The 22,320-nt window shown below is 48.3% G+C and overlaps 1 protein-coding gene across 1 annotated transcript; it reads left to right on the plus strand.

Moving 5' to 3' along the window:
- Nucleotides 1-6,832: 6,832 nt before the first annotated feature.
- NCF1 (neutrophil cytosolic factor 1) lies at nt 6,833-20,994 on the plus strand. The gene is made up of 11 exons (XM_044430467.1): nt 6,833-6,980; nt 7,303-7,383; nt 9,538-9,613; nt 11,731-11,896; nt 12,252-12,307; nt 13,091-13,213; nt 13,897-14,004; nt 15,161-15,278; nt 16,777-16,884; nt 18,993-19,135; nt 20,405-20,994. Exons 1-11 carry the CDS (start codon nt 6,903-6,905, stop codon nt 20,506-20,508), a joined length of 1,161 nt encoding a protein of 386 aa, XP_044286402.1. The 5' UTR covers nt 6,833-6,902; the 3' UTR covers nt 20,509-20,994.
- Nucleotides 20,995-22,320: the final 1,326 nt, after the last annotated feature.

The raw sequence follows: 22,320 nt of genomic DNA on the forward strand, positions 1-22,320 counted from the left end.
CTCCAGGAACTGAAGGAACTGGGCAGGTTTCTGCGGAAGAAGGTGGGCTTACAATCTCAAGCCCCGTAGGGATTTGTCTCTGCGTCTGAATCAGCATTCGGAATTCTGATGAAGCTGCTGTAACCGGAGTTGTGAGCTTCTGCAACCATCTATGGTGCCCGTTCAGGCGCACCTGAAGTCCCCAGCGCTGTGAAGGCAGCTCCCTCTTCAGTGCATTGCAGGCGTCCGAAGGGGACACCGCGGAGGCGTGTGCAGCTGGCCAGGAGAAATGGCATCTCTCGGCTTAGGTGCATTTGGGGTGCTGGATCTGGCTGTGAATCACATGCGGCATCCCTTGCCAGGCCTGGATCCCAGGTTCAGGGCTGAGTCCAAGGGCGTGCATCCCAGCGGTTTGTCCCCAGCAGTGAGGACAGCTAAGCCGGGAGCTACCCCCTGCGTAGACTGCCACAGCATGTGGCCTCTGTCACCTGCACAACTGTAGGGACCCTGCAGCCGAATGAGGGGTGCACACATTGTCCCTTTCTCTTAGGTCCCAGCTAATTGATGAATTTATTATTACTTTGCGTTTATACCCTGCTTTGCTCCTCTTGCAGGGCACTCAAGCTGATTGGAAGGTTCTCATCCTCCCTGTCTTATCCTCTCAACAACAGCCCTGTGAGGTAGGCGAGGCTGAAATTGCACACCTGGGCAAGAGTCACCCAGCGGGCTTCGTGGGGACCCTGATCTCTCGCAAGCACATCACAATGGCTCTCTCAGGCCCCAGTAATTCCTAGATCTCAACAGATCTAATTCCTAGATCTCTGTTTCCAAGTGCAGGGTGGTGTTTGCAATAGTGGGTGTGGAAAAGTGCAAGCATATCATGGATGCACTTTCAGCACTGACTGAAACATTTAAAACTCTAACTGTTGTATGTGTGAGGCCATAATTTCATGTTTAGTTTTGTAAACCGCTCAGATTCATCCTCAAACATGGTAAGTGGCATATAAATGGCTGAGAAACCCCCGGAGAGCTTCAACTGGGGTACAGAAAAGAACTAAATAATTAACAGAAATGACACAACTAATAATTAAATACTTAAATGTCGGGGGGGGGGGGGTAGAAATGTGGGTTGGTGGATTGGTGACTACACACATCTTTCCCTCCACCTGGTGACAGATTCGGGGTCCAAGAGGATGGTCATTCTGGGCTGTTGCAGCCAAACCTTTGGGTGACTCGGAGCAAGTGCTTCTTCAACTTGGTGATGGGCGAATTGTCAGTGCGATGCAATTTCGCCCAGGTTTGTTCAGCTTGGGCCTATTTCCGCTCGGCTCGTCCTCTTTCCCTTTGGACCAGGAATATTTCTCCCCTCGCTGCCCAGGACCATTAAGAGCCGCCCCCAGCCGTGCCGTACCTGGATCCTACGCCCAGCCTCTGCTGTCCACCTCCGGCTCCAGGGGAAGTGAAGAGGAGGCTAACAAGGAGAGGGGCTTTTTTTGCCCCCTCACCCATGTAGGGAATTTGCCAGCTTTTCAGTGCCAACGTAAGATGGTCCTCTCTACTGAAAGACCAACCTACCTTGCAGGGTTGTTGTTGTGAGGATAAGTTTGAGACAAGCAGGAGAATGCTGTCAGCTGCCTTGAATTCTGTGAAAGGGAAGAAGGAAGGATTTAAATCAGTAAATAAAACAAGTTCCTATTCTAGAACTCCATTTCCGCATCCTGCCAATGACAAGCCAGAAAGGACCTTAGCAACCCTTGGGAGTGAGTAATGCTGGATGGATCACCACTTTCCAAAAAAGTATGAGATCACCCAATCATTTGTCAGTGAAAAGGGCATGGGGGCAGTGCTTTATGGGCCCTTTGAGATCATGGAACATAGTCCAGTTAGAAACCTAGGAGCCCTCCCCATGCCCAGGTGCCTGTTTCTCCAACTGGGCACACCGTTTCCCTACAGAAGTGTCCTCGGGACAAAGAGACGGGGAGGAATGTCATCATCATTTGGGCTCTCACTGTCTGATTTCAGCAGTGCCTTCAGTTCACACAAGATGCACCAGAAACATAAGGAAAATTTACCCATCTGAGAAATGGGTAGAGTTCTATGACTGATCTGGGGTTGAACAGTCCTGAATAGCTTCTACTTTCTCCAGGTCAGGACAGAAACCCCGTGGCCAGAAATACGAATTTGAGACACCAAATGCATATTTCTCTTTGTTCTGTTCTGGAGCTGGTTGGGGGCTCGCTGTGAGTGGATCGATTGTGTTGATCCACAGTAACTCCATGACTTGAAACTCGGCATTAAGAAAACTAAGATCATGGCATCTGGTCCTATCACTTCCTGGCAAATAGATGGGGAAGAAATGGTCCTTCACTCCATTGTATCCTCACAACAATCCTTCGGGGTGGGCTAGGTTGTCCCAAAGTCACCAGTGAGCGTCACGGCCAAGTGTGTCCCCAGTCCAACACACTTGCTGTGTCGCACTGCATTGGTTTTTTGGCTTAGGCAGAGGTCTTTGACTCTCACAACAAATTTCTCATGGCTCGTCCCTTCTGTGCATCTTGCTTCTGTTTCATAATACCTCGTTCCGCCATCCCTTGCTGCAGCCTTCCGCTTCCAGGCATTTCTCCTTTCTTCCTGACCCAGAAACGCCTCCCACTTCTCTTAACAAAACCAAGAAACTTTAACTAAACCAGCCAGCTGAAAACGCTGCTGTCTCGACAAGGCAGCTTTGTAAACCAGCGTTTCTTGTTGCTGGCTTCTGGTTGCCCTGAATGCAACAAGTGAGCAAGGGACAAGCCATCCCAGTCCTGTCTCCAGCAGGCTCAGTTCCCATGTGGAAGGAGTTCCCCCTGACCCTCACAGGGAACTTCTGGGTTGCTAGATAATCATTGCACGTTCGAACAAAGACTTTGGATTCTGTGCAACAGTTCCTTCTGTGTTTTCTGGATCACATCTTTGTGGTGGCAAAAAACTTGGTAAGTTAGAAACATAGAGACAGAGTGAGTCAGAAGGGACCTCCCGGGCCATCTAGTCTGACCCCTGGCTCCAGCCGGTTCCGCTCATGACATGCCCCCCATGTGCATGTCCAGCCTGTCCTTGAACACCCTCACCGATGGGGCCTCAACCACCTCCATGGAAGCCCATTCCATGCCCTTGGGGCCCTAACCATCTAGAAGTACTTCCTGGCATCCACCCTAAACCTTCGTTCCCTGAGCTTGGCTCCATAGTGCGAGGTGACAGGTGGCTTGAAGCAGAAATTCAGCAGCATAGGGCAAGCGAATGGAAAAACACAACGTAGCTCTTCACAGCCCTGTGCTAAGGTGCGTAACAAATGCTTAGAAAATCTGTGGACTTCTTGTTGCAATCTGCGTGCTTCCCCCATCCTTTTCTGACTGATCTGCACCACTTCTGCACTGAAGAAAAGATTTCACTGGGCGTGTGCCTTCTGGTGCAATTCGTTCGTTCCTTCCTGGGGAGGGTTACTCTTGCCAACTCTGAGAGAAGAACCTCAGATTCCCTTTTGCAGGGGAATATGGGTCCTACTAGGATAGACGTTCCAGAAGGATCCCTTCTTTGCACCTGTTTGATAATACCCATTCTTGGATCTGAGATGGTTGCTTCGAGTTTCCTCATTACCTGAGTGGCTGAGCAATTTAGCGTGTGATTTGCACTGAAAGCTCCTTCAGTGGTTTGCGAGTTCCCTTTTTGTGTGTTTGGCCAGAGGTTTTGGATGTTCAGTGACCCCGGCCAGGGCGTTCGCAGCTCAGTGGTCCTGCTGACCTGTTTAGCAGAGAGCAGAAGTGGAGATTTCGAAGTCCTAAGATGCAGTTCGTGTGGTCTGAAAACGGGACCACTCTAAACTTCTCCATGTTGCCCATAAGAGTCGTTCGTTCTGCAGACCAGTCATGGATGGAACTGGATTATCTTAACCAGAACTGGCTTCTGTTGTTGCGACAAGCCATCGAGTCCTCTCCAATTTCTGGTTGACACCATGAATGGTAGTCCTCCAAAATGTCTTGATGGCCTTGCTCAGCCATTGTCAACTCAAGGCTGTGACTTCCTTGATGGAATAGCTATTATTATTATTATTATTATTATTATTATTATTATTATTATTATTACATTTCTATGCTGCCCCTTGCCGAAACCTCGGGGTGGCTTACAACACGATAAAATACATTGACATACAATAGCACATAATAAATTACCATTAAATACAAAAATTCAAAAAATACATTGATTTACAAATATAAGATTAAAATTATCAGTATAAATTAAGTAAATAAAAATATAGGAGGAGAAAGAGAAGGAAGAAGAAGTTGCCCTGGCCAGATCATATGTTTTAACAATTAAAATGATGTTTAAATAAAAAGGTCTTTACCTGGCGCCGAAAAACCAGTAAAGACGGTGCCAGGAGGACCTCTACTTTTCCAGCCTTTGTCTTGCTCCTTGAACAAATTCATCAGCATTAATGACCACTTGCGCAAACAAGGATTGGGCAGAGCCAGTGGGCGCAAGCTACCTTCCCCACAACCTGGTGGAAACAACAACAACAACAACAACAAAAGTGTGGGATTCATATGACCTGGAAACCATCAGGGGAACTTCCGAACACTGGAGAACTATGCAGGTGGGGTTGCTAGAAAGCTGAAGTAATTTGAATCTGTTCCGGATCTCTCTGACTTCACAGTTAATGTACAGATAATTTAATCTCCAGAGATTCATGTCTGGATCTCAAATTAGGCACAAAACTTCCTGGAAGATCTGGAGTCAGTCCTGGACCGCTTTGCTGTTCCTCTGGTATCTCCCAGGGTCTTTGTGGGACCAAAGGGGGCTCTGTAAGGAAGCATCCCACGTCTTCTGAGTGAATTGTGGGGATTTGCGGAGTGGGGCCAAGAGGCTTCCAACAAGCTGTTGCAGCGCATGGGAGACTTGGCTGGCTGATCCCCTCCCTTCATCTCTACGGCAATGGTTGAGTTTGTAAGGACTAGGGACATGACATCACCGTGCCCAGGTTCCTCTTTCCGCCGTGGAAGGTGGGAGGCAGAGCTGAACAGCATGGGCGCCCGTCATGCAATGCCTCGTCTTTAGTTCGACTAAACAATACCTGGGAGAAGGCAGGAGGCAGTGAGTTCCAGGCCTTCCTTCGTAAGACTGAGACCACGTATTTGCAGAAATGTGGAACCGGCGGGCCTTGCTCTCACTGCCCTTTGCCCCAGGCCATGGCTTCACTTCAGGGCAGGGAAAGGTCTCGCATGTGCGGAAGGATTCAAAGCCACCTCGGTGGGGGAAGGCGGGCTGAACGTTCTGGAGCCACGAGCACCGGACAGACTTCCTGGACGGAGATGTGGACCTGGCTTGTCCTTCTAGCCGCCTTGGCTGTGTTGGAACATTATGCCAGCCCGCCCGTGAACAACCCAGGGTGCACCTAGCGGGTGATGGCAGGTAACTGACGGTGCACCTCACCGTGGGATTATTTGTTTATTCTTTATTTATTTAGAGTATTTGTATGCCGTCCTTTCGCATAGCCTCAGGACGGCTTACATAAATAAGAAGAATAAAATAAAACATAATCCAAATAATCCAAATAACATCCAGATCCACCCTGGCTGCAGAAGAAAACCTATAAGCTGATGTTGAAAGTTATTAAAATATTGTTGAAATAAAAAGGCCTTAGCCTGTGTCCTCCAGGTGGGGGCGCAGCTGATGGACCAGCCGAAGCTGGAGGACTGTGCTCCTGGCCCCCGCGGTCACCTGGGCCTCCAGGGACAGCTCCGGGCCTAGGGGCCCTCCCAGGCTGCAGACTGTCCCTCAGAGGGAGGGCACCCCGTCCAGGGCAAGGCCCAAGTCAAGGGTTGCTCACCTCCTCCTTTCCTCTCCTTCCCCCTCGGTCTCGCTGCAGCTATTTCAGGGGGCACTCTCACCACTGCAAGCCTCCACAGGTGCACAAGGGCAGGTGATGTGAAAGAAAGGTGTTTTGCAATTACTTACAAACATTGGGGGCGGGGGGTGAGAGAGAGAAGCCAGGATAAAGAGCGGGTTGGCAACTGCAGGCAGCCCTTGCAAGGTGCCACTGGGGCATTCGGAAGGTGCTGCTATAATTGGCAAACGGGGATGGCGGAAGAGATGATCTGGAGACCTTCGTGACAGCTGGCTTCCATGATCTGCAGATGAAAAGCTGAAAAGGGAAAAGCTGCAGTGTACTTGAAATGACTCATGACTGTGGTTAGAGAGGCCATTGGCAGCTGCCCCTGCGTGTTGTTTGGGGCCTTTTGGGTTGGCCGGCCGTGGTGGCCCCCGGAGACGTGTGTCCAGAGCGGCCAGAGAGCTTGCCACTCCTGCCACGCAGCTCTGTACATGATTGTTGGTAGCAGCCGTGGGGTCCGTCCCTCAGGTCTGGCTGGGATGACAACCTACGGTGGGTGTGACACCCCTGGAACAACTCAGGGGTTGTCAGCGTGACTTATTGCCCTCACACAAGCCATTCTGTGGGGATCAGTTCAGAAGATGAGGTGACAACCCGTCATGGCGAGAAGCCCTCCATGGAACCCTACGCTGTGTGAACGGAGCCCTTGTCTCCCAGCACGTGGCGTCCAGGAGGGCAGCTCTGTAGACCTAATCTCAGGAGGGCTTGGCTGGCTGAGTCTTCTCGACTGAGAACGGTTGACTGAATCACCAGCAGTGAGGAGGAAGCAAAGTTTTGGTGGGTTGGGCGTTTGGCTCTGTGACTGAAAAAAAGATAGCAAACATGCAGTGAAAGGAAGAGAAGAGTTAGAAAACCCCCACACTGTGAGTAAACATGCTGGGGAAATTGGGCTTCCCCTTTTTCTGAGATAAAAGAGAGAGCGGGAGAGAGAAGGGTGCAGTTGTGACCATCTCTAGCAGAAGCCAGAAAGGATCTAGGCTGTGAAGATCACGCAACAACGATGGGGGACCTGGGCTCCTACATCAGGCATATTGAACTACTGGGCTACGAGAAGAGGTTTTTCCCAAGCCAACACTATGTAAGTACCTGGAAATGAAAACCTTTGCATTGAATGCATTCATGTGTGCCTGATCCAGCCCGGTTTAGGTTCCTATGGGGCACGGATCTGATGGTCTAGTGCAGGGTTGGGCAGAAAGAAGATCTTCAGATGGTTTGAACTTCAGCGTTTTGTATTCCTGGCCTGGGAGATCAAGTCCCAAATATCTGGAGATCTATCCTGGTCTAGTGTACTGGGAAAGGAATGTTGGTGTGAGGAGGAGGTTTCAGTTTTGAGTAAGGTGGTTGGGAAGAGTCCCAGCATGCAAAGTACCTTGACGGTGTTCATTTCCTTTCCTGATCAGGTTTACATGTTCCTGGTGAAATGGCAAGATCTCACAGAAAAAGTCGTGTATCGCAAGTTCACAGAGATATATGAGTTTCATGTAAGTTCAGATCTGGATTGTTTGTGGAGTGTGAGTTTCAGGCTGGGGTCCTGAACACACAGACCCGGGAGAAGAACTCCCCTGGGTTGCACTTCTAATAAGTTGGTCTAGGACTCGTCTGTGGGAAGAAGTCCCATGAAAAAGTGGTGATTACTTGAGCTGGCCCGGCACCGGATGCACGGCCCCGCAGTTGCAAACAGAAGGGCATTAAATCTGGACAGAGCTTGCATTTGGGGCAGGGGAAATAGCTACAAAGAAAAAAAAGACCTTGCTTTCAAATGAGGCACATGAGTTTGCATCATTTTGGCGTGGTGCTTTTGCTTTTAAGCACTCGCCTCTGCAAATTTTTGTGAATACTCCTGTTCAACATAATATATAAATGAGGTGAGGGAAAGGAAGGAGTCCCACTTTTTGGTCCATCCATTTTTAAAGGATCAGCTTAAGCGCAATCCTATGCGTATTTGGACTTTTTTGGCTAAACCTGCACAGAATCATAGAATTGTGGGCTCGGAAGGGACCAATATGCCATTGGGTCCTACTCTCTGCTCAGCGCAGAACTCCATGTTCCAGCATCAAGACTGTGCCCTTGCAGTTAAGGCACTGATTTTCAGGTCTGTCTGGTGCTCACTCGATTTGGAAAACAATGCTGGATTTGGAACCGATTCTCGTGACACAGTAGCCTTGCAGAAGGACAACGGGGCAACTTTAGCTCTAGATTCAGCACCTGCCTCGTTCTTTCATGCTAGCCGTTCGCCCCCAAGTCCAAACAGAGCCCACAGTTCTCATCTTCATGGATCTCCTTGGTTACATTTCTTGGCAGCTGAGTCTAGGCCTGGGGCTTGTGCAGCAGGATTCGCCCTGGGGTTCCGTTAAAGAAATGGGAACTCTCCTTCCACATGGATAGTCTGTCGTGGGGGGAAGTTCGGTTGGAACCCTGGCGGGACAAAGGGTTGAAGGCCCATTTCTTCTCCAGACCAGCCTCTTGTGTAAAACAGGTGTGCACATAAGAGCGTAACAACGGTTGTGCATTTCTGCTGCATTTGCCCAGTCCTTGGAAGACACATTTTTCAAGGGATGCTTTCGGAGGCTTGGCAATAAATAAATTTGCTGGGGCTTGAAGGCTTGAGCCCAGACTAAGAGCACTGACTGCATCTCCGGTTCTTCTTCAAGGGCACAGATGGTAGCTTTGGGCACTTGGGCAATATTTTTAAAAGAAGCAAGGCAATTTTCTTGCGGCAAGGATAAAAATATCCTTGCAGAAATTCCCACCACTGGGAGGGTGGCCAAAACGGTCAGAAGAGGAAGGATTAAGCAGTGGGAATTTTCAAACCACTTGACATGGATTGAGAAGTATTAGGAAATCAAATGTTGCAAGAAACTCACTCGCTTTTGCGAAAGCTCAGCAAACAGCAAAAGAGAAGTGCGTTGCTTGATTTTTCTAATAATGCTGCCTTTGTTTTGGTTCGTGTTTTGGGAAGCACAATGTGGCTATGCTGTCAGGATCTTGTGCATTCAAAACAAACAAACAAACAAACAAACCAACCAACCAGTTCGAGTTCCTGGTGTTTAAACTGTTTCTTTTGACCCTGGCTTTCCAGCCATTTCTGTTTCAGAAACGGGCACTTGTGAAATGGATGGACTTGCAAAGTTACTGCTGGTGGGAGAGGACTACCCTGAAGCACATGCAGAGTGCTTTTCTCTCAAGCTCATCTGCATGTCAGGCTTCCCCACTAGGGCTTAATTTACTGGTGTGGCCTGCAGGGAGGTGCTGGGTGTACCCAAGTTGCTGGTTTTACATGATCTATTATTACAGTTTATTATTCATTTGACTTGTTTGCTGCCACGTCAGCCATAGGCTCAAGCACTGAACAACAATTAATGCAATTCACTCATCAAATCACAATATAAAATTAACCAATAATGTAACCATAAAGTCTTGACATGATTATTCCATTCCATTTCTACCCCAACGTGTTGCTTCTTGGGCGGAGCCAAAGGTGGTTTGAGGAGCCGCACAACAACCCTGCGAGACAGGTTGGGCTGAGAGCGAGAGAGGGCCGTTGCTAACTTTCTTCATAGTAACGCAGAACGCAAGAGGTGAATTATTTTTGTCAGCCGAATTCAAGGTGGCTTTCCTTTCCTGTCTCCCACTAGAAAGCGTTGAAGGAAATGTTTCCAATCGAATCGGGAGATATTAATGTGGAGAATAGGATCATTCCCCATATGCCAGGTAAGCGGCTCCACTGTGAGGCCATCAATTTGTACCCGTGTTCTTAGCTACCACAGGTGTCTATGATGCTGAGAGTGTGAGCCAGGAGTCTCTGCCCCGTTTGTGCTCCAGGTGAAGCTTCCATCCTTGTGAATGGAGAACCCATGTTGTACCAAGCTTTGCTTCCGCATATTACCATGGTTCTTCCGAAAGTGTCTGCACTTTTAAAAACGCTATTTATTAAGAATCGCAAACAACAAATTACATCATTTCCCACATGTATCTTCCTTTGTGATGCGTTTTTCCCAGCATCGTACCAACTTTTTGATGCCATCAACAAAAAATATATCAAATAGATTGATAAAATAGAAAAGTGCGGAAACTTTTGGAAGGCTCCTCATGCACAGGGCCTGCTGGATATCTCACCTGTGGTCAGCGCAAAGGTGCGTGTGTATTGCTGCAAAAGTTGGGACCCCTTGGAGACCCCCTTATGGGATCCCCAGTCTACCTGCTCCCAGTCCTAAGAAAACCCGGTTTTGCCTCCTTTATGCAAGGCAGCACCCACCTGGTGAAAACGGTGAACCGTTACTAGACGCCTTCATATTATCAGTCTCAGCCACATTTCCTTAAATAATTATTATGAATACTCTCAAATTAGACTGTGGCGAACTCTGGCTTAAGCCCATGTCTTCCTCCAAGTTCCAGGCCTTTGGGGCTTCATTGCAGTGGAGTCCAGGCAATCTTCAGATGCTCGAAGGAAGTCTTGCTTTCCCTTATCCCTCTCCAACCATATTAGTTCATATGATTCCTAGCCCAGTTGTGGCATGTGGGAATTTCCTGGCCATACCCTGAGGATGTGGGAAAGCAAGCTGTGGGAAAGCTGTGAGAAATACATGACTCGGCTGCTAGGTGAGTTTCCGCAGTGTGTTGGGGTGAGATGTTCACTTCCTACATGATAAAACAAAGATCTATTTGGAACCTTGGTTTGTCAGAATCAGGCCCCTGGAAATGCTGCATGGTGTATTTGAGGAACTGAAAGGACTGCTCTGTTCCAGATGGTTCACCAGACAGACAGATGTGGCCAAGAGTGATTTATTTATTTATTTAAAACATTTCTATGCCGCCCCCATCGCAACAAAGCCTCGGGGCAGCTCACAACATAATTAAAAACATATAAATAACACTTAATACAATAAAAATTGAAATGACGGGGTGATGACGGGGCAATGCTTCCTCTGGACATCAGGTCCTGCAGATGTGCCAGAGAGTGTGATGCGCCCCATCGGCCTTGGAAAGCACTCCCACACACTCTGGTTGTGTATTTCCGGAAGCCTCGATGGCAGGCACAACAAGATAACCGTAAAGACCCCTTTTGCCTTGACCCCGAGCAGTTTTATGGAAAGATCACCCAGGCCCCCTGCAGTGACTTAGGACAGCACGCTCCCGGGGAGTGGCTCTCACCACCAACTACAAGCCTCCTACAGTTGGAGGAATACCACACCCGGAAGGTTCTATGCTCATTATTATTATTATTATTATTATTATTATTATTATTATTATTATTAACATTTCTATGCCGCCCCTTGCCGAAGCCATTGTTGGAATGCCAAACCCAGAAGGTTCTAGGTTCAATTGTAGGGATCCCATACCCAGAAGGTTCTAGGTTCACCTGTGGGCATGCCTCACCCAGAAGGTTCTAGGTTCAATTACAGGAATGCCATACTCAGCGAGTTTTTTTTTTTCTATTTATATCCTGCCTTTTTCCTACAAAGGGCTCAAGGCAGCTTACATCTCCTCCATCTTATCCTCACAACAACAACCCTGTGAGGTAGGTTGGGCTGAGAGTCTGTGACTGGCCCAAAGTCACCCAGTTGGCTCCATGGCTGAGCGGGGACTCGAACCCAGATCGTCTGAGTCCCAGTCCCACGCTCTTCACCGCTACGCCACACTGGGTTCAGTTGTGAAACCGTCATGCAGAGAAGGTCTGAGGTTCGATTGTGGGTGCCTCCCACACAATGGGTTCTCGGTTCCATTGCTGGCATCTCCAGTGGCCCCCAGAGAGCTACTGGCAGCCACCGCAAGCTCCTCCAAAGCAAATCAGCAACTCATTCAGCCTTTCTGTGTTCCATCCAATCTAGCGCCAAGGTGGTTCGATAGCCAGCGGTCCACTGAGAACCGGCAGAACACACTGACCGAGTACTGCTCCACCTTGATCAACCTGCCTCGCAAGATCTCCCGATGCGGCCATGTGCTGGACTTCTTCAAAGTGAGACCGGATGACCTGAACCCTCCGACGCTGAGCCAGTAAGTCTCCGTGGGGTCTAGAAGGCCCGCTGGCTTGCTGGCTGCCGGAGAGCCTGCCGCTGCTTCGCCCCTTGTAACCCTCCCTCTTCACCCTGCCCAGAATATGATCGAGCACATCGACCGGTGCGCAAAGGGCATGGGTGTGAGGCAACGGAGTTAATCTTGCCGTTTGCATCTTGCATTTCAAAGAGAGAGAGCGTATTTTGTCTCTGCAAACCTTTCCACAAACCTAGGCTGCTTCTGTTAGCTAGCAGGTGAGCTTTCAGAAGAAAGGGCTTGCTTGCAGACCCCTTAGACTCCGTGGCTAAGACATGATACTTGATATCTTCATGGTTTTCTTCTTGGGTTCTTCCAGCATCAAGAAACCAGAAGCCTTTCTGATGCCACAGGATTCCAGGAAGATTGCTGCAGGTAAGGGAGCAGGAGTCGCCAAATCTTTCCATCTCGTCTCGCAGCTCTAAGATCTGTTTCCTAGGGTGGCCACGGGGGGTTCAGAGGCAGTCCACCTGAACACAAGTCTCTGGAGATCTGCAGTGAGACTTGAGCTGTCCTCCCTCTTTGCTTGGGGTTTTTGCATGGGGGCATCTGCGGGCAGCACCCCTAGAAAAAGCAGAAGAAGAAAAGGGAGACCGAAGCGGAGCTGGGTGGACTCGTTCAAGGAAGCCACAGCCTTGCATTTGCAGGAGCTGAGCTAGGCTGTTACGGACAGGACCTTTTGGAGAGCTCTCATTCATAGGGTAGCCATAAGACGTGGATGACTCGATGGCACATAACAGCAATACCTGCTTGGAAGACGAATGCTGAACCAGGTGGTCCTTTGGTCTGATCCGTCAGCACAGCATTTCTTAGTCTCATACAATTGTCAGGAATTTTTTAAAACAAAGATTTATTTGTTCATTTAGCTTCCCATGAGGACTAGAAACACACCTTTTCTTTAAAGATGAAGTGCCACTAGGACTCTGAAAAGGGAGGAGCACAGAGCTCAAGTGCACATTTTAAGTTTCAGCACTACTTTTTATCCCAGATATCTTTATCCCAGGGATATTCTGAGTGTGTGTGATGAAAGGCAATGCATTAAAGTTTCCAGATTGGGACTGATCTGCGCCACACTAGAGAGGCCTTTGGAGCCCAGCGCTAGGGAATCGCTTTCAGCTCATGGGAATCTCCTGATCACGGTGGCTCCTCTTCTTACAGATATCACAGGGCCAATCATCCTGCAGACCTATCGAGCTCTCGCTGACTACGAGAAGAACTCCAAAACCGAGATGAGTGTGAAGACAGACGACCTGGTGGACGTCGTGGAGAAAAGCGAAAGTGGTAAAAAGAGCAGCTTTGGCAGGACGGCGGCCTTACGGTTATGCCAGAGCCAGTTGTGCATTGACTGCAGCAGCCGAGAGGAAGCCCTTGAACGGGGTTCTAGGACAGGCAGTAAGGAAAGGAGGACTGGGCTCACCAGGCGGGTGCTGCCTTGCATAAGGAGGCAAAACCGGGTTTTCTTAGGACTGGGAGCAGGTAGACTGGGGATCCCATAAGGGGGTCTCCAAGGGGTCCCAACTGTTGCAGCAATACACACGCACCTTTGCGCTGACCACAGGTGAGATACCCAGCAGGCCTTGTGCATGAGGAGCCTTCCAAAAGTTTCCGCACTTTTCTATTTTATCAATATATTTGATATATTTTTTGTTGATGGCATCAAAAAGTTGGTATGACGCTGGGAAAAATGCATCACAAAGGAAGATACACGGGAAGCAGGGAAGCATGATGGAAAGGACAAGAATGGTCCAGATGAATCAGAAGAATGTGCAGGCTGGGAAAGCCATTGTGCCAGGAGATGTTAGAAACCGAGTCGCAGGACTTTCCGCATGCAAGGACAGGGCTCTGCTGTGGAATGCAGGCTTCCCCCATCGGTGCAGGCAGCCCCAAACCTTGTCCCTCAGTCAGGGTAGGCAGTTCCCGTGTGAATTTTCGCATTTTAAGACACTTTTCTTTCCTCGCCACAGGCTGGTGGTTCTGTCAGCAAAAGAACAAGAGAGGCTGGGTGCCCGCTGCATATCTAGAACCCATGGACGGCCCGGATGAGACAGAGGAACAAGAACCCAATTACGCAGGTAAGCTGCTCTTTCCATGGGGCCAGCGATGTCCGGCGTTCAGGTCAGCATCAGCTCAAATGCAACAGAGGCGGTGCCCCAGCTCAGCTGCAGAACAGCTGGGCCAGAATGCCAAATAAAGTGAAATGAAATAAAATAGAAACAAAAACGAAGTATTCAAACTTGGCCTTTTGATATTGCCCAACCTACTAAATGGCTTGTTTTTATTTCTTATAGTTTTAGCAAATAATATTTTTGGCAAATAAGCAAAAGACAGCAGAGCTGTTCAAACTCTTTAAAAAACCCCCTCTAAAAAGACAGTAGAGCTGTTCAAACAGAACAAAGCACGGTTCCTGTGTTCTGTCCAACACAAAGAAGCAATAAGAAGCAGCATTTTAAAAGAGAGAGAAAAAACCCCAGTCAGTAAATTTCAGAGTTTACAAAACAAAATTGATCTAAGAACAAACTTTTATCCTGAGGGGGAATGGAAGAAATATATCAGCTAAATAATAGTAAAGAGGATGATAAAAAATAGTGATCAAGGAACGTAAAGAAATACATTTGGAAGTTGTTGTGCTTTGTGAATCTGGTTTATCTATGTGGATTACAAACCAGAACTCAACTCCTGTAAATGCCTCCAGTTCATGTTTATATGAACTCCAGCATCCTAATTTTTCCATATAAACAATTCCATAAATGTTCTCCACTGTCTCTTTGACTTTTTACAATTCTCTTAAAGCTTAATATTATATCCCCACTCCAAAGATATTAAGGGTTAACATTACAAGTTCCTTTATGCAGTTGCCCACTAAGCCTCACTCGTAACTTCTATCACTGGTAAATTTTGTATGGGATTCTAATTTGAACTACGTGCATTCTAACTTCTGAAAGAAAATGTGCATCAAAGGATTTGCTTGGGACTCTTCTGTTCACCGAAAGTTGTTCTTGCATCATTTCTGACATAAAGACATCATAAGATATCGAAGATACTTTCCGTCTTAATTTCTGCATCTGTCAAATGGGGAGAACAGCAAAGCGCGACGGCCATCAAGCCCTTTTGCTGGTTGTCCGTGTTTTCAAGAAGGAAACGAAACGAACAGCAGCAGAGGGATTCTAGGGCATCTTAAGGTCTGCGCTAGCTCTGAGTCTCACGTAATTCTTGAATTTTCCTGCTTAGGTGAGCTCTACGTTGTCCGAAAAGGCTACACTGCTGCCCAGGACGATGAGATCACATTGAAGGAAGGCGAAACCATTGAAGTTATCCATAAACTGCTTGATGGATGGTGGGTGGTCAGGTAAGGTCCCAGGGATGCTCAGCACGAAGGAGTGGTGAAGAGAGCCAGCTGTTGCTGCTGACCTCCAGTTTTTGGTACTTGGAGGTCCCTTCCCTCCCTACATGGAGGTTGCATAGCCACGGATAGGCCTGTCTCGTCTTAAGAGCTTTTGTCTGTTCCTATTCGAATTTCTCTTCTATTCAGGACCATGAGGACTGGAATCTTAGTTTATTGTTTACAGAAAGAGCCATAGCTCTGTGATAGAGCACATCCTTTGCTTGCACAAGATCCCCTGCTCAGATTCCCCGACATTTTCCAGCAGAGTCATGCAAAGGCCTGTGCAAGACTGATGTAGACCAGGGGACGCATCCTGGTAGTCTGCCAGTGTTTTGGGCGACTGCTCTCAGAGTCCCTGGCCATCTGCCATGTTGGCTGCGGCTTATGGAAGTTGGCAGGGGCTTACCCGCCCAACACACCCGGGAGGCACCAGGGTGTCTGTCCCTCATGTAGACCCAAGGTTTGACTTGGAAGGCGGCTTCAGAAACCCATGTGGTTGATTCTATTCAGGGCACTGGAGGGGCTGCGTGGCCGCACCTTGCGCTCTCTGCATTGTGTAGCCTGTGCCCTTCGTTTGTGCGTTCGGCCCGGTATCTGAGAAGGGAAACAACCTCCGCACCATGAGAAACACCCGTGTGCAAGCTCATGCTCAAAGCCACAAACCAGGGCATTCTGGTGCCATCTCCTCCTCTGTGCGCTGTGTAGGCAGTATATATATATCTCATATGACATGGATAATATAATGGCTACGACTGGGTAATGCTCCAGTCTTCAAAGATCATAGGGGCACCAAAAAAGAATTAAAAAGAGAAGGGGTGAAACCACAACGTCTGAACCGGGATGCTCAAGCCCCAGTGCAAGATAAAGGAAACCATTCAGAGGCGAGCCAGGGGGGCATTTCGAAGGTGCACAGTCCATTCAGCTTGGCCAGCAAGAGATCCTTTGGGGTTCAGCCCAATCAGTGTGGTGCATTGTTTAGAGCACGGGACTGGGACTCAGGCGATCTGGGTTCGAGTCCCTGCTCAGCCGTGGAGTTCACTCGGCGACTGGGCCGGTTGCAGACTCTCAGCCCAACCTACCTCGCAGGGTTGTCGTGGCGAGGATCAAATGGAGAGGAGAACCCTGCATGCTGCCTTGCATTCCTTGCAAGAGGAAGAACGGCGGGGTGTGAGTGTTGCTGTTGTTCTGTGCCATCAAATCGTCCTCTAGGCTTTGGCAGGCTTGATGGAGTCTACTCCTCTCTTAGTCCTTGTCGTCGTCTTCTGTCTTCCACTCTTCCTAGCATGGTTGTCTTCTCCATTTGTTATATGTAAATATAATGTAATAATAATAGCAACTTCAATTAGGTGTGCAGGTTTCAAAGTTCTTACAACGAACTTGCAGGGTTATGCGTGGCAAGCTCAGCTTCTCCTACTCCTTTGCCTTAGGTGTAAATAAAGTGCTGTTGTTTCTTGAACTCCAGGAAGGATGAAATCACCGGCTATTACCCATCCATGTATCTGCAGAAAGCAGGGGAAGAAAACCCCACAGGAAACGTTCAGCTGAGGAACAAATCCGCCCCACCTCGAAGGTAGTGTGTGTGTGTGTGTGTGTGTGTGTGTGTGTGTGTGTGAGAGAGAGTGTGTGTTGAGGGCGGGTCATTAGGCTTCCCCAACCTGGACAGTAACCTGCATCGTTTCCATGGCTGGCCAGACCAGCCTTTGGTGAGGGAGGGATTTAAAAACATACCTCAACCCACGCGCGGTGGCTTTTTCGCCATGCCCTCTGCCCGGGGCAGCCTGAACTCATGGTTCTGTTCGAGGGGCGAGGGATCTGCAAGCATTTCCAGAATTTTCTTGCAGAGCGCAAAGGTGACAAACCTGGGACTGGGCCACTCCGGGGCTCTCAGCCTCTTCTAAAGGCTGCGATCTTGGAGGGATGCAAATTTTAACTGCGGCGAGTAGGAGTGGGTGATCCAGTTTAATGCTAAAACCAGAGTTTGTATGATGGGGACGAGCTGTGGCAAGCTTCAGAGTTGCACCAACTTCCCCCCTTCCCGCCCCTGTTCCTTGTTTCAGGAAGAGAAGGTAGATTCTGCCCTCTTTAAAACTAGTTTCACTTCCCTGGGACTTCTGAACCCCGGGAACTGCTGTCGGCAATCAAGGAGTAAAATGTTTGTAGCACATGTTCAAGGCTAGCCATTTTAAAAACAACTTTATTATGGCTTCAGTGTCTGTAACAGCGCAAAGTGCATTGTTTACATTATAGGCTGGATCCAAAATGAGTCATGTTTTAGTCCCGCTGAAATCAACGAGGCTTCCCTTAGTAAGGACGAACATGTCTGAATTATATCAGAGGCTTAAAACACGAGTGGTTTTGTTGTGGGGTTAGGATACCCCATGAAAATCCAGCACCCTTTAAATACCCCGATCTCAGTCAAATAAATCAAAATTTAAAAAAACCCATGAATAATAATTACAAATTCAAAGGCAAAACAATGTACTAGTTAATAATGAAAATTGGGGCAACCAGAGAATGAGAAAATCTTTCCTCAGTGTAATTCTGAAAGCTGATGATCTTTTCCCAGGATAAAGTTAAGAGGAACTTGAAGGACGAATGGCGAGTGCTTGGGAGAGCAAGTGGCCTGAGCCGGGATTTCGTTGCATTTCCTGGAATCTCTGCGAACTTCGCTGGGATGCCAAGAAGGGCCTTTTTTATAGTTTTGCACAGGGCTGGAGAGAAAGCAGTTCTGCAGATGTCTCCCAGCATTCCTGGCCACCCTCCATGCTGCCAGGGGTTTCTGGGAAATGAAGTCTAAAACACGGGGAGGTGGACCTTCTGCCTGCTTTTGGCTTAGCATGGCAGTTCCCAGACTGTGCTCTGTGGAACCCTCACAAAAACTCTCGAAAATCAAATTTAAAACTGTTTTTAAAATGGAACCGCACAAGGCCAACTCTTCCCTTGTTAGTTGGCGTCCACGCAGCCAGCAAGGGAATGCATCACCTCATTTGGTTCTGAGGACTCAATGGTGCTGGGAATAATTGAAAGAATTCCTTTGGGGTATTACCATATAATTGCTTTATTCATTTGCTCTATCTAAAATGTTTTCTCTTTATTTCCAAACCTCCTAAGTTATACAAAGCACTCAGGCAATTGGAATGGATGAAAGAAGGAAAAAAATTAGGGGTTCGCCATGCTTAGTAAACATCAGGGTTGGATTAGGGTTCTGCGGGAGAAAAATGTCTGGAGAAAGGTCCCCAAAAGGTCTGGAAACGGCTGGCTTTGCAGGCTGCGGTTTTTGCAGAACTGTGAGATTTCGGCGCCACGTGCCATGTTGGGAAGCCGTTTCTAGGCTGTAATGAGTCAGGGCTTAATAGAAATGCATAACAGCTTTGATTGTGGCCCCCTTGCTCCTTCTTCAGAGCGGGCCCAGGCACGTGCCCCGGAATCCCGCCCTAATATAAAATATTTGTATTTTATTGTATATATTTTAAAATGTTATTTTAATTTTTTGTTGTAAGCCGCCCCGAGGCTTCGGCGAATGGGGTGGCATAAAAATGTTTAAATAAATAAATAAATAAATAAATAAATAAATAAATAAATAAATAAATAAAGGCACAGCCAGTTGTTCTAATGCCGTGAGGAGTGAAACCCCCACGCCCCAACAGACCCTTTCCTTTTCTCCTTCCAATGCGGCAGGTCCAGCATCCGAAACAGCAAGAGCATCCACAACCAAAGCCGGAAGCAGATCAGCCAGGAGACGTACAGGCGGAACAGCATGAAATATGTCCAGAACCTCAGGAAGCTGAAGAGCAACCTTCTGGGCAAAGCCAGCACCATCAGTAAGTTCCAACCATGCCGACGTCTCCCTGGGCGAGGCAGCTTCTTCCAAGAGAAGGGAGCCAGCTGGCTGCCTCCAGAGCTCTCTCTTGTTGGACATCTCAGCCAGGGCGATGCAGGCAGAGGCTGAACTATTGGTTGATTGATCGGTTTCCCCAAGTTATTTATGATGTTAGAATTTTATTTATTTATTAAAAGCTTTTCTATTCCATCCCCTACGGACGTCTCGGGACAGCTTACAATAAATAAGCAGAATAAAACAAACCCCTCAGCATCTGACCATTAACATACTAAAGCCCCAGTTAAAATCAATTAAGCATCTAAATAGCGGGAAAATAAAAAAGGTCTTCGCCCGACGCCAAAAAGAATAGAGCAACAGCGCCAGGCGAACCTCCCTGGGAAGCATGTTCCACAGTCGGGGCGCCACCACTGAGAAGGCCCTTCTCCGAGTAGCTACCCTCCTGATCTCCTTCAAGGAGGGCTCCCGGAGCAGGGCCTCTGCCTCAGATCCCAAGGGGCGGGGGGCACACAGGGAAGGAGGCGTCCTTCAGGTATCCCGGACCCAAGCCGTTTAGGGCCTCATAGGTCATCACCGGCACCTTAAACTGGGCCCGGACTTCACTGGTCAGCCAGTGTAAGCGGTGGAGGACCGGCGTGATATGCGAGTAGCTGCCAGTCCCGTTAACTTCCTGGCAGCTCCGTTCTGAACCAATTGAAGTATCCAGACCGTCTCCAAGGGCAGCCCCACGTGGAGCGCGCATTCCAACAGTCCAAACAGGAGGTTACCAGAGCATGTGTCACCGTCGCCAGGCAGTGCTCATCCAGCTAAGGGCGCAGCTGATGGACCAGCCGAAGCTGAAGGAAAGCACTCCTCGCCCCCGCTGCCACCTGAGACTCCAGGGACAGCTCTGGGGAGAGGAGCCCCCCAAACTGCACACCCCATCTTTTAGGGGGAGTGCAAATTTATATGTTGCTGAGTAGCCCAACAGGGTTATTGTCAACTGTATGCCCTTCAGAAGCAGCACTGCACAGGTACCAGTTGAACTCCTCAATGAGAACTAGCCTTTTGCCTAGTCTCAAGGATGCACAGGGCAGATGGGTCAGGAAGGAAAGTTTGCAATGCTGGCTTTTTATTTTATTTTATTTATTAAAACATTTCTATGCTGCCCCTTGCCAAGGCCTCGGGGCGGCTTACAACATCGAATTTGTTGTACTTTTCCATGTCCAAGTACTACATAAAAGCAAACCTGGTTTTTCTCTTTATTTTGCAGTTGAGGCGGATGAACCCAAGGCTCAGCCTGCTATTCCTCCGAGACCCAGTAAGGATTTAATTCTGATCCACTGCTCAGAGAGCACAAAAAGCAAAATCAAGTGAGAGAGATGAGATGGTTGATCTCTGTACATCATCCCAAAGGGACTTGCCACTCAGAATATGAATCTCGTGAGGTTCTTTACTTCTGCATTTATTCCAGAATATAGCTGTTCCTCCTTCTGAGCTTCTACCAATGCACATGCTCATGATAAGTTCTCAATCTGTACAAGACTTGATGGGTTGGAATGAATGCGTTGTGTGAGTTCTCCAGCATTGAAAACCTTATGGACTAGTAACACTTTCGGCTCTGGCAAAGACCTACAGGGCACCTACAGTGACTGAGGCGTGGTCGTCCGTGGAAGATGCAAGCGTTCAGAAATCCATGGGATTAGTGCAGAAATGAAGCTAAGATCATATGAATGCTTGTTACATTTATGTTTTATATATTTTTGTCAGTGCACTTGGGTAAATAGATTCCTGGTCTGTGTTTAACTTATATGGCTACACAAGTGTGAATCTATTTGGAAAATAAAGAAGTTGGTGTGAAAATAGCATTTGCAATCATCTTTTAAGCAAGAATTTTTACATGGGCAATTCTTGGTAAATGCCAACTGTGTTGACATAGGGGAAATGCAGTGTAATTCTTAGCTTGCAGTTTTGCCTCCAAGAGAGCTTGCATAAGGCTCTTGACAGAAAGGGAGGGATTCGGAGTGTCTATCGCAACCATTGCTGGAGAAAAGTTTGCAAGCACTGCGAAGGGCAGCAAACTGTTGCTGTGTATTTCCACCCACTGATACACATAGGTTTCCTCCAGTGGGATTCCACATTCCATCTGCCCTATCCTCTTTTCCAGGACTTGAACATCCATAAGTGAAGACATAAACGTTTCCACTTCTGCAAATCTGCGGGTTTCCCAAGAATGCAGAGAAACCTCTTATTTCTCTCACTGGTTCGGTTTCTCTTCGCATGCTCTCCCTGAATTTACAGTTCATCTTTGGATTAACGTCACACACCCCAAAAAGTCCTGTAACCATTTATGAAAAAAATCTGTTCACTTCCTCCCACCTTGCTCTTCTCCTTATTTAGCTGTGCAAGATAATGTCCCTGCCCCGTGGGGGCTGCAATCCAAACAGTGACATGCCACGTCAGCGGGAAAAGTGGGCAGGAAGGTGGAGGCAGGAACGGACAGAGCTGGAATCTGCACGGCCCTGAATGTGACAGAAGCTTGGCTTCCAATTTGTGGGGAGGAAATAAAAACTCGGGTTCATGGGAAAGAGCAAACATTCGAGCCACTGCTGCTTTATTGACCGGTGCCCCAGGACCTGCAGTCACCTGCATCGGGTAGAGGCAAACCCAACTACACGTTTTTAAGACAGGTACAGAGCATTGTATAATCTCCTAGTCACGTGCACATGCACAGGTACAGAGCGGTTAATGACAGATACAGACATTGCAATGCAGATCTGAGGTCATCATATACCGAACAAATACGGAAGATCAGCAGAACATACAACAGGATGACAATATTTCCAATTGCAGTGTATTGACATTTCAGTGGACTGAATTCCAAAATGCCAGACCCATCTCTGGGTCTCTTTAAACACGTGACTGTGTCTGATGGATGAAGCGTTCAGGCAGCCTGGTCTGAGGATTTCACTCAGGTGTGCCTCTGTGGGACTCAGGTGGGCCCCTTCAGAAGCACATGGGCGCCACTGCTTCAGCCCCCAGCAGTGTCCCAGTCCAGCTCAGGACACCACCACCTTCTCACGGCTGCAACAGGGCTAAACGATGACCTGGCCCAGAAAGCTGGCGCTGTCTGCATGCTCAGTGGGTTGCCCCATTTGCTCTGGGACATTCCTTTCCCCATCTCCTGCT

This window comes from Varanus komodoensis, unplaced genomic scaffold (assembly GCF_004798865.1).
Source record: "Varanus komodoensis strain SLA01 unplaced genomic scaffold, ASM479886v1 scaffold20_1, whole genome shotgun sequence".
Taxonomy (NCBI): domain Eukaryota; kingdom Metazoa; phylum Chordata; class Lepidosauria; order Squamata; family Varanidae; genus Varanus; species Varanus komodoensis.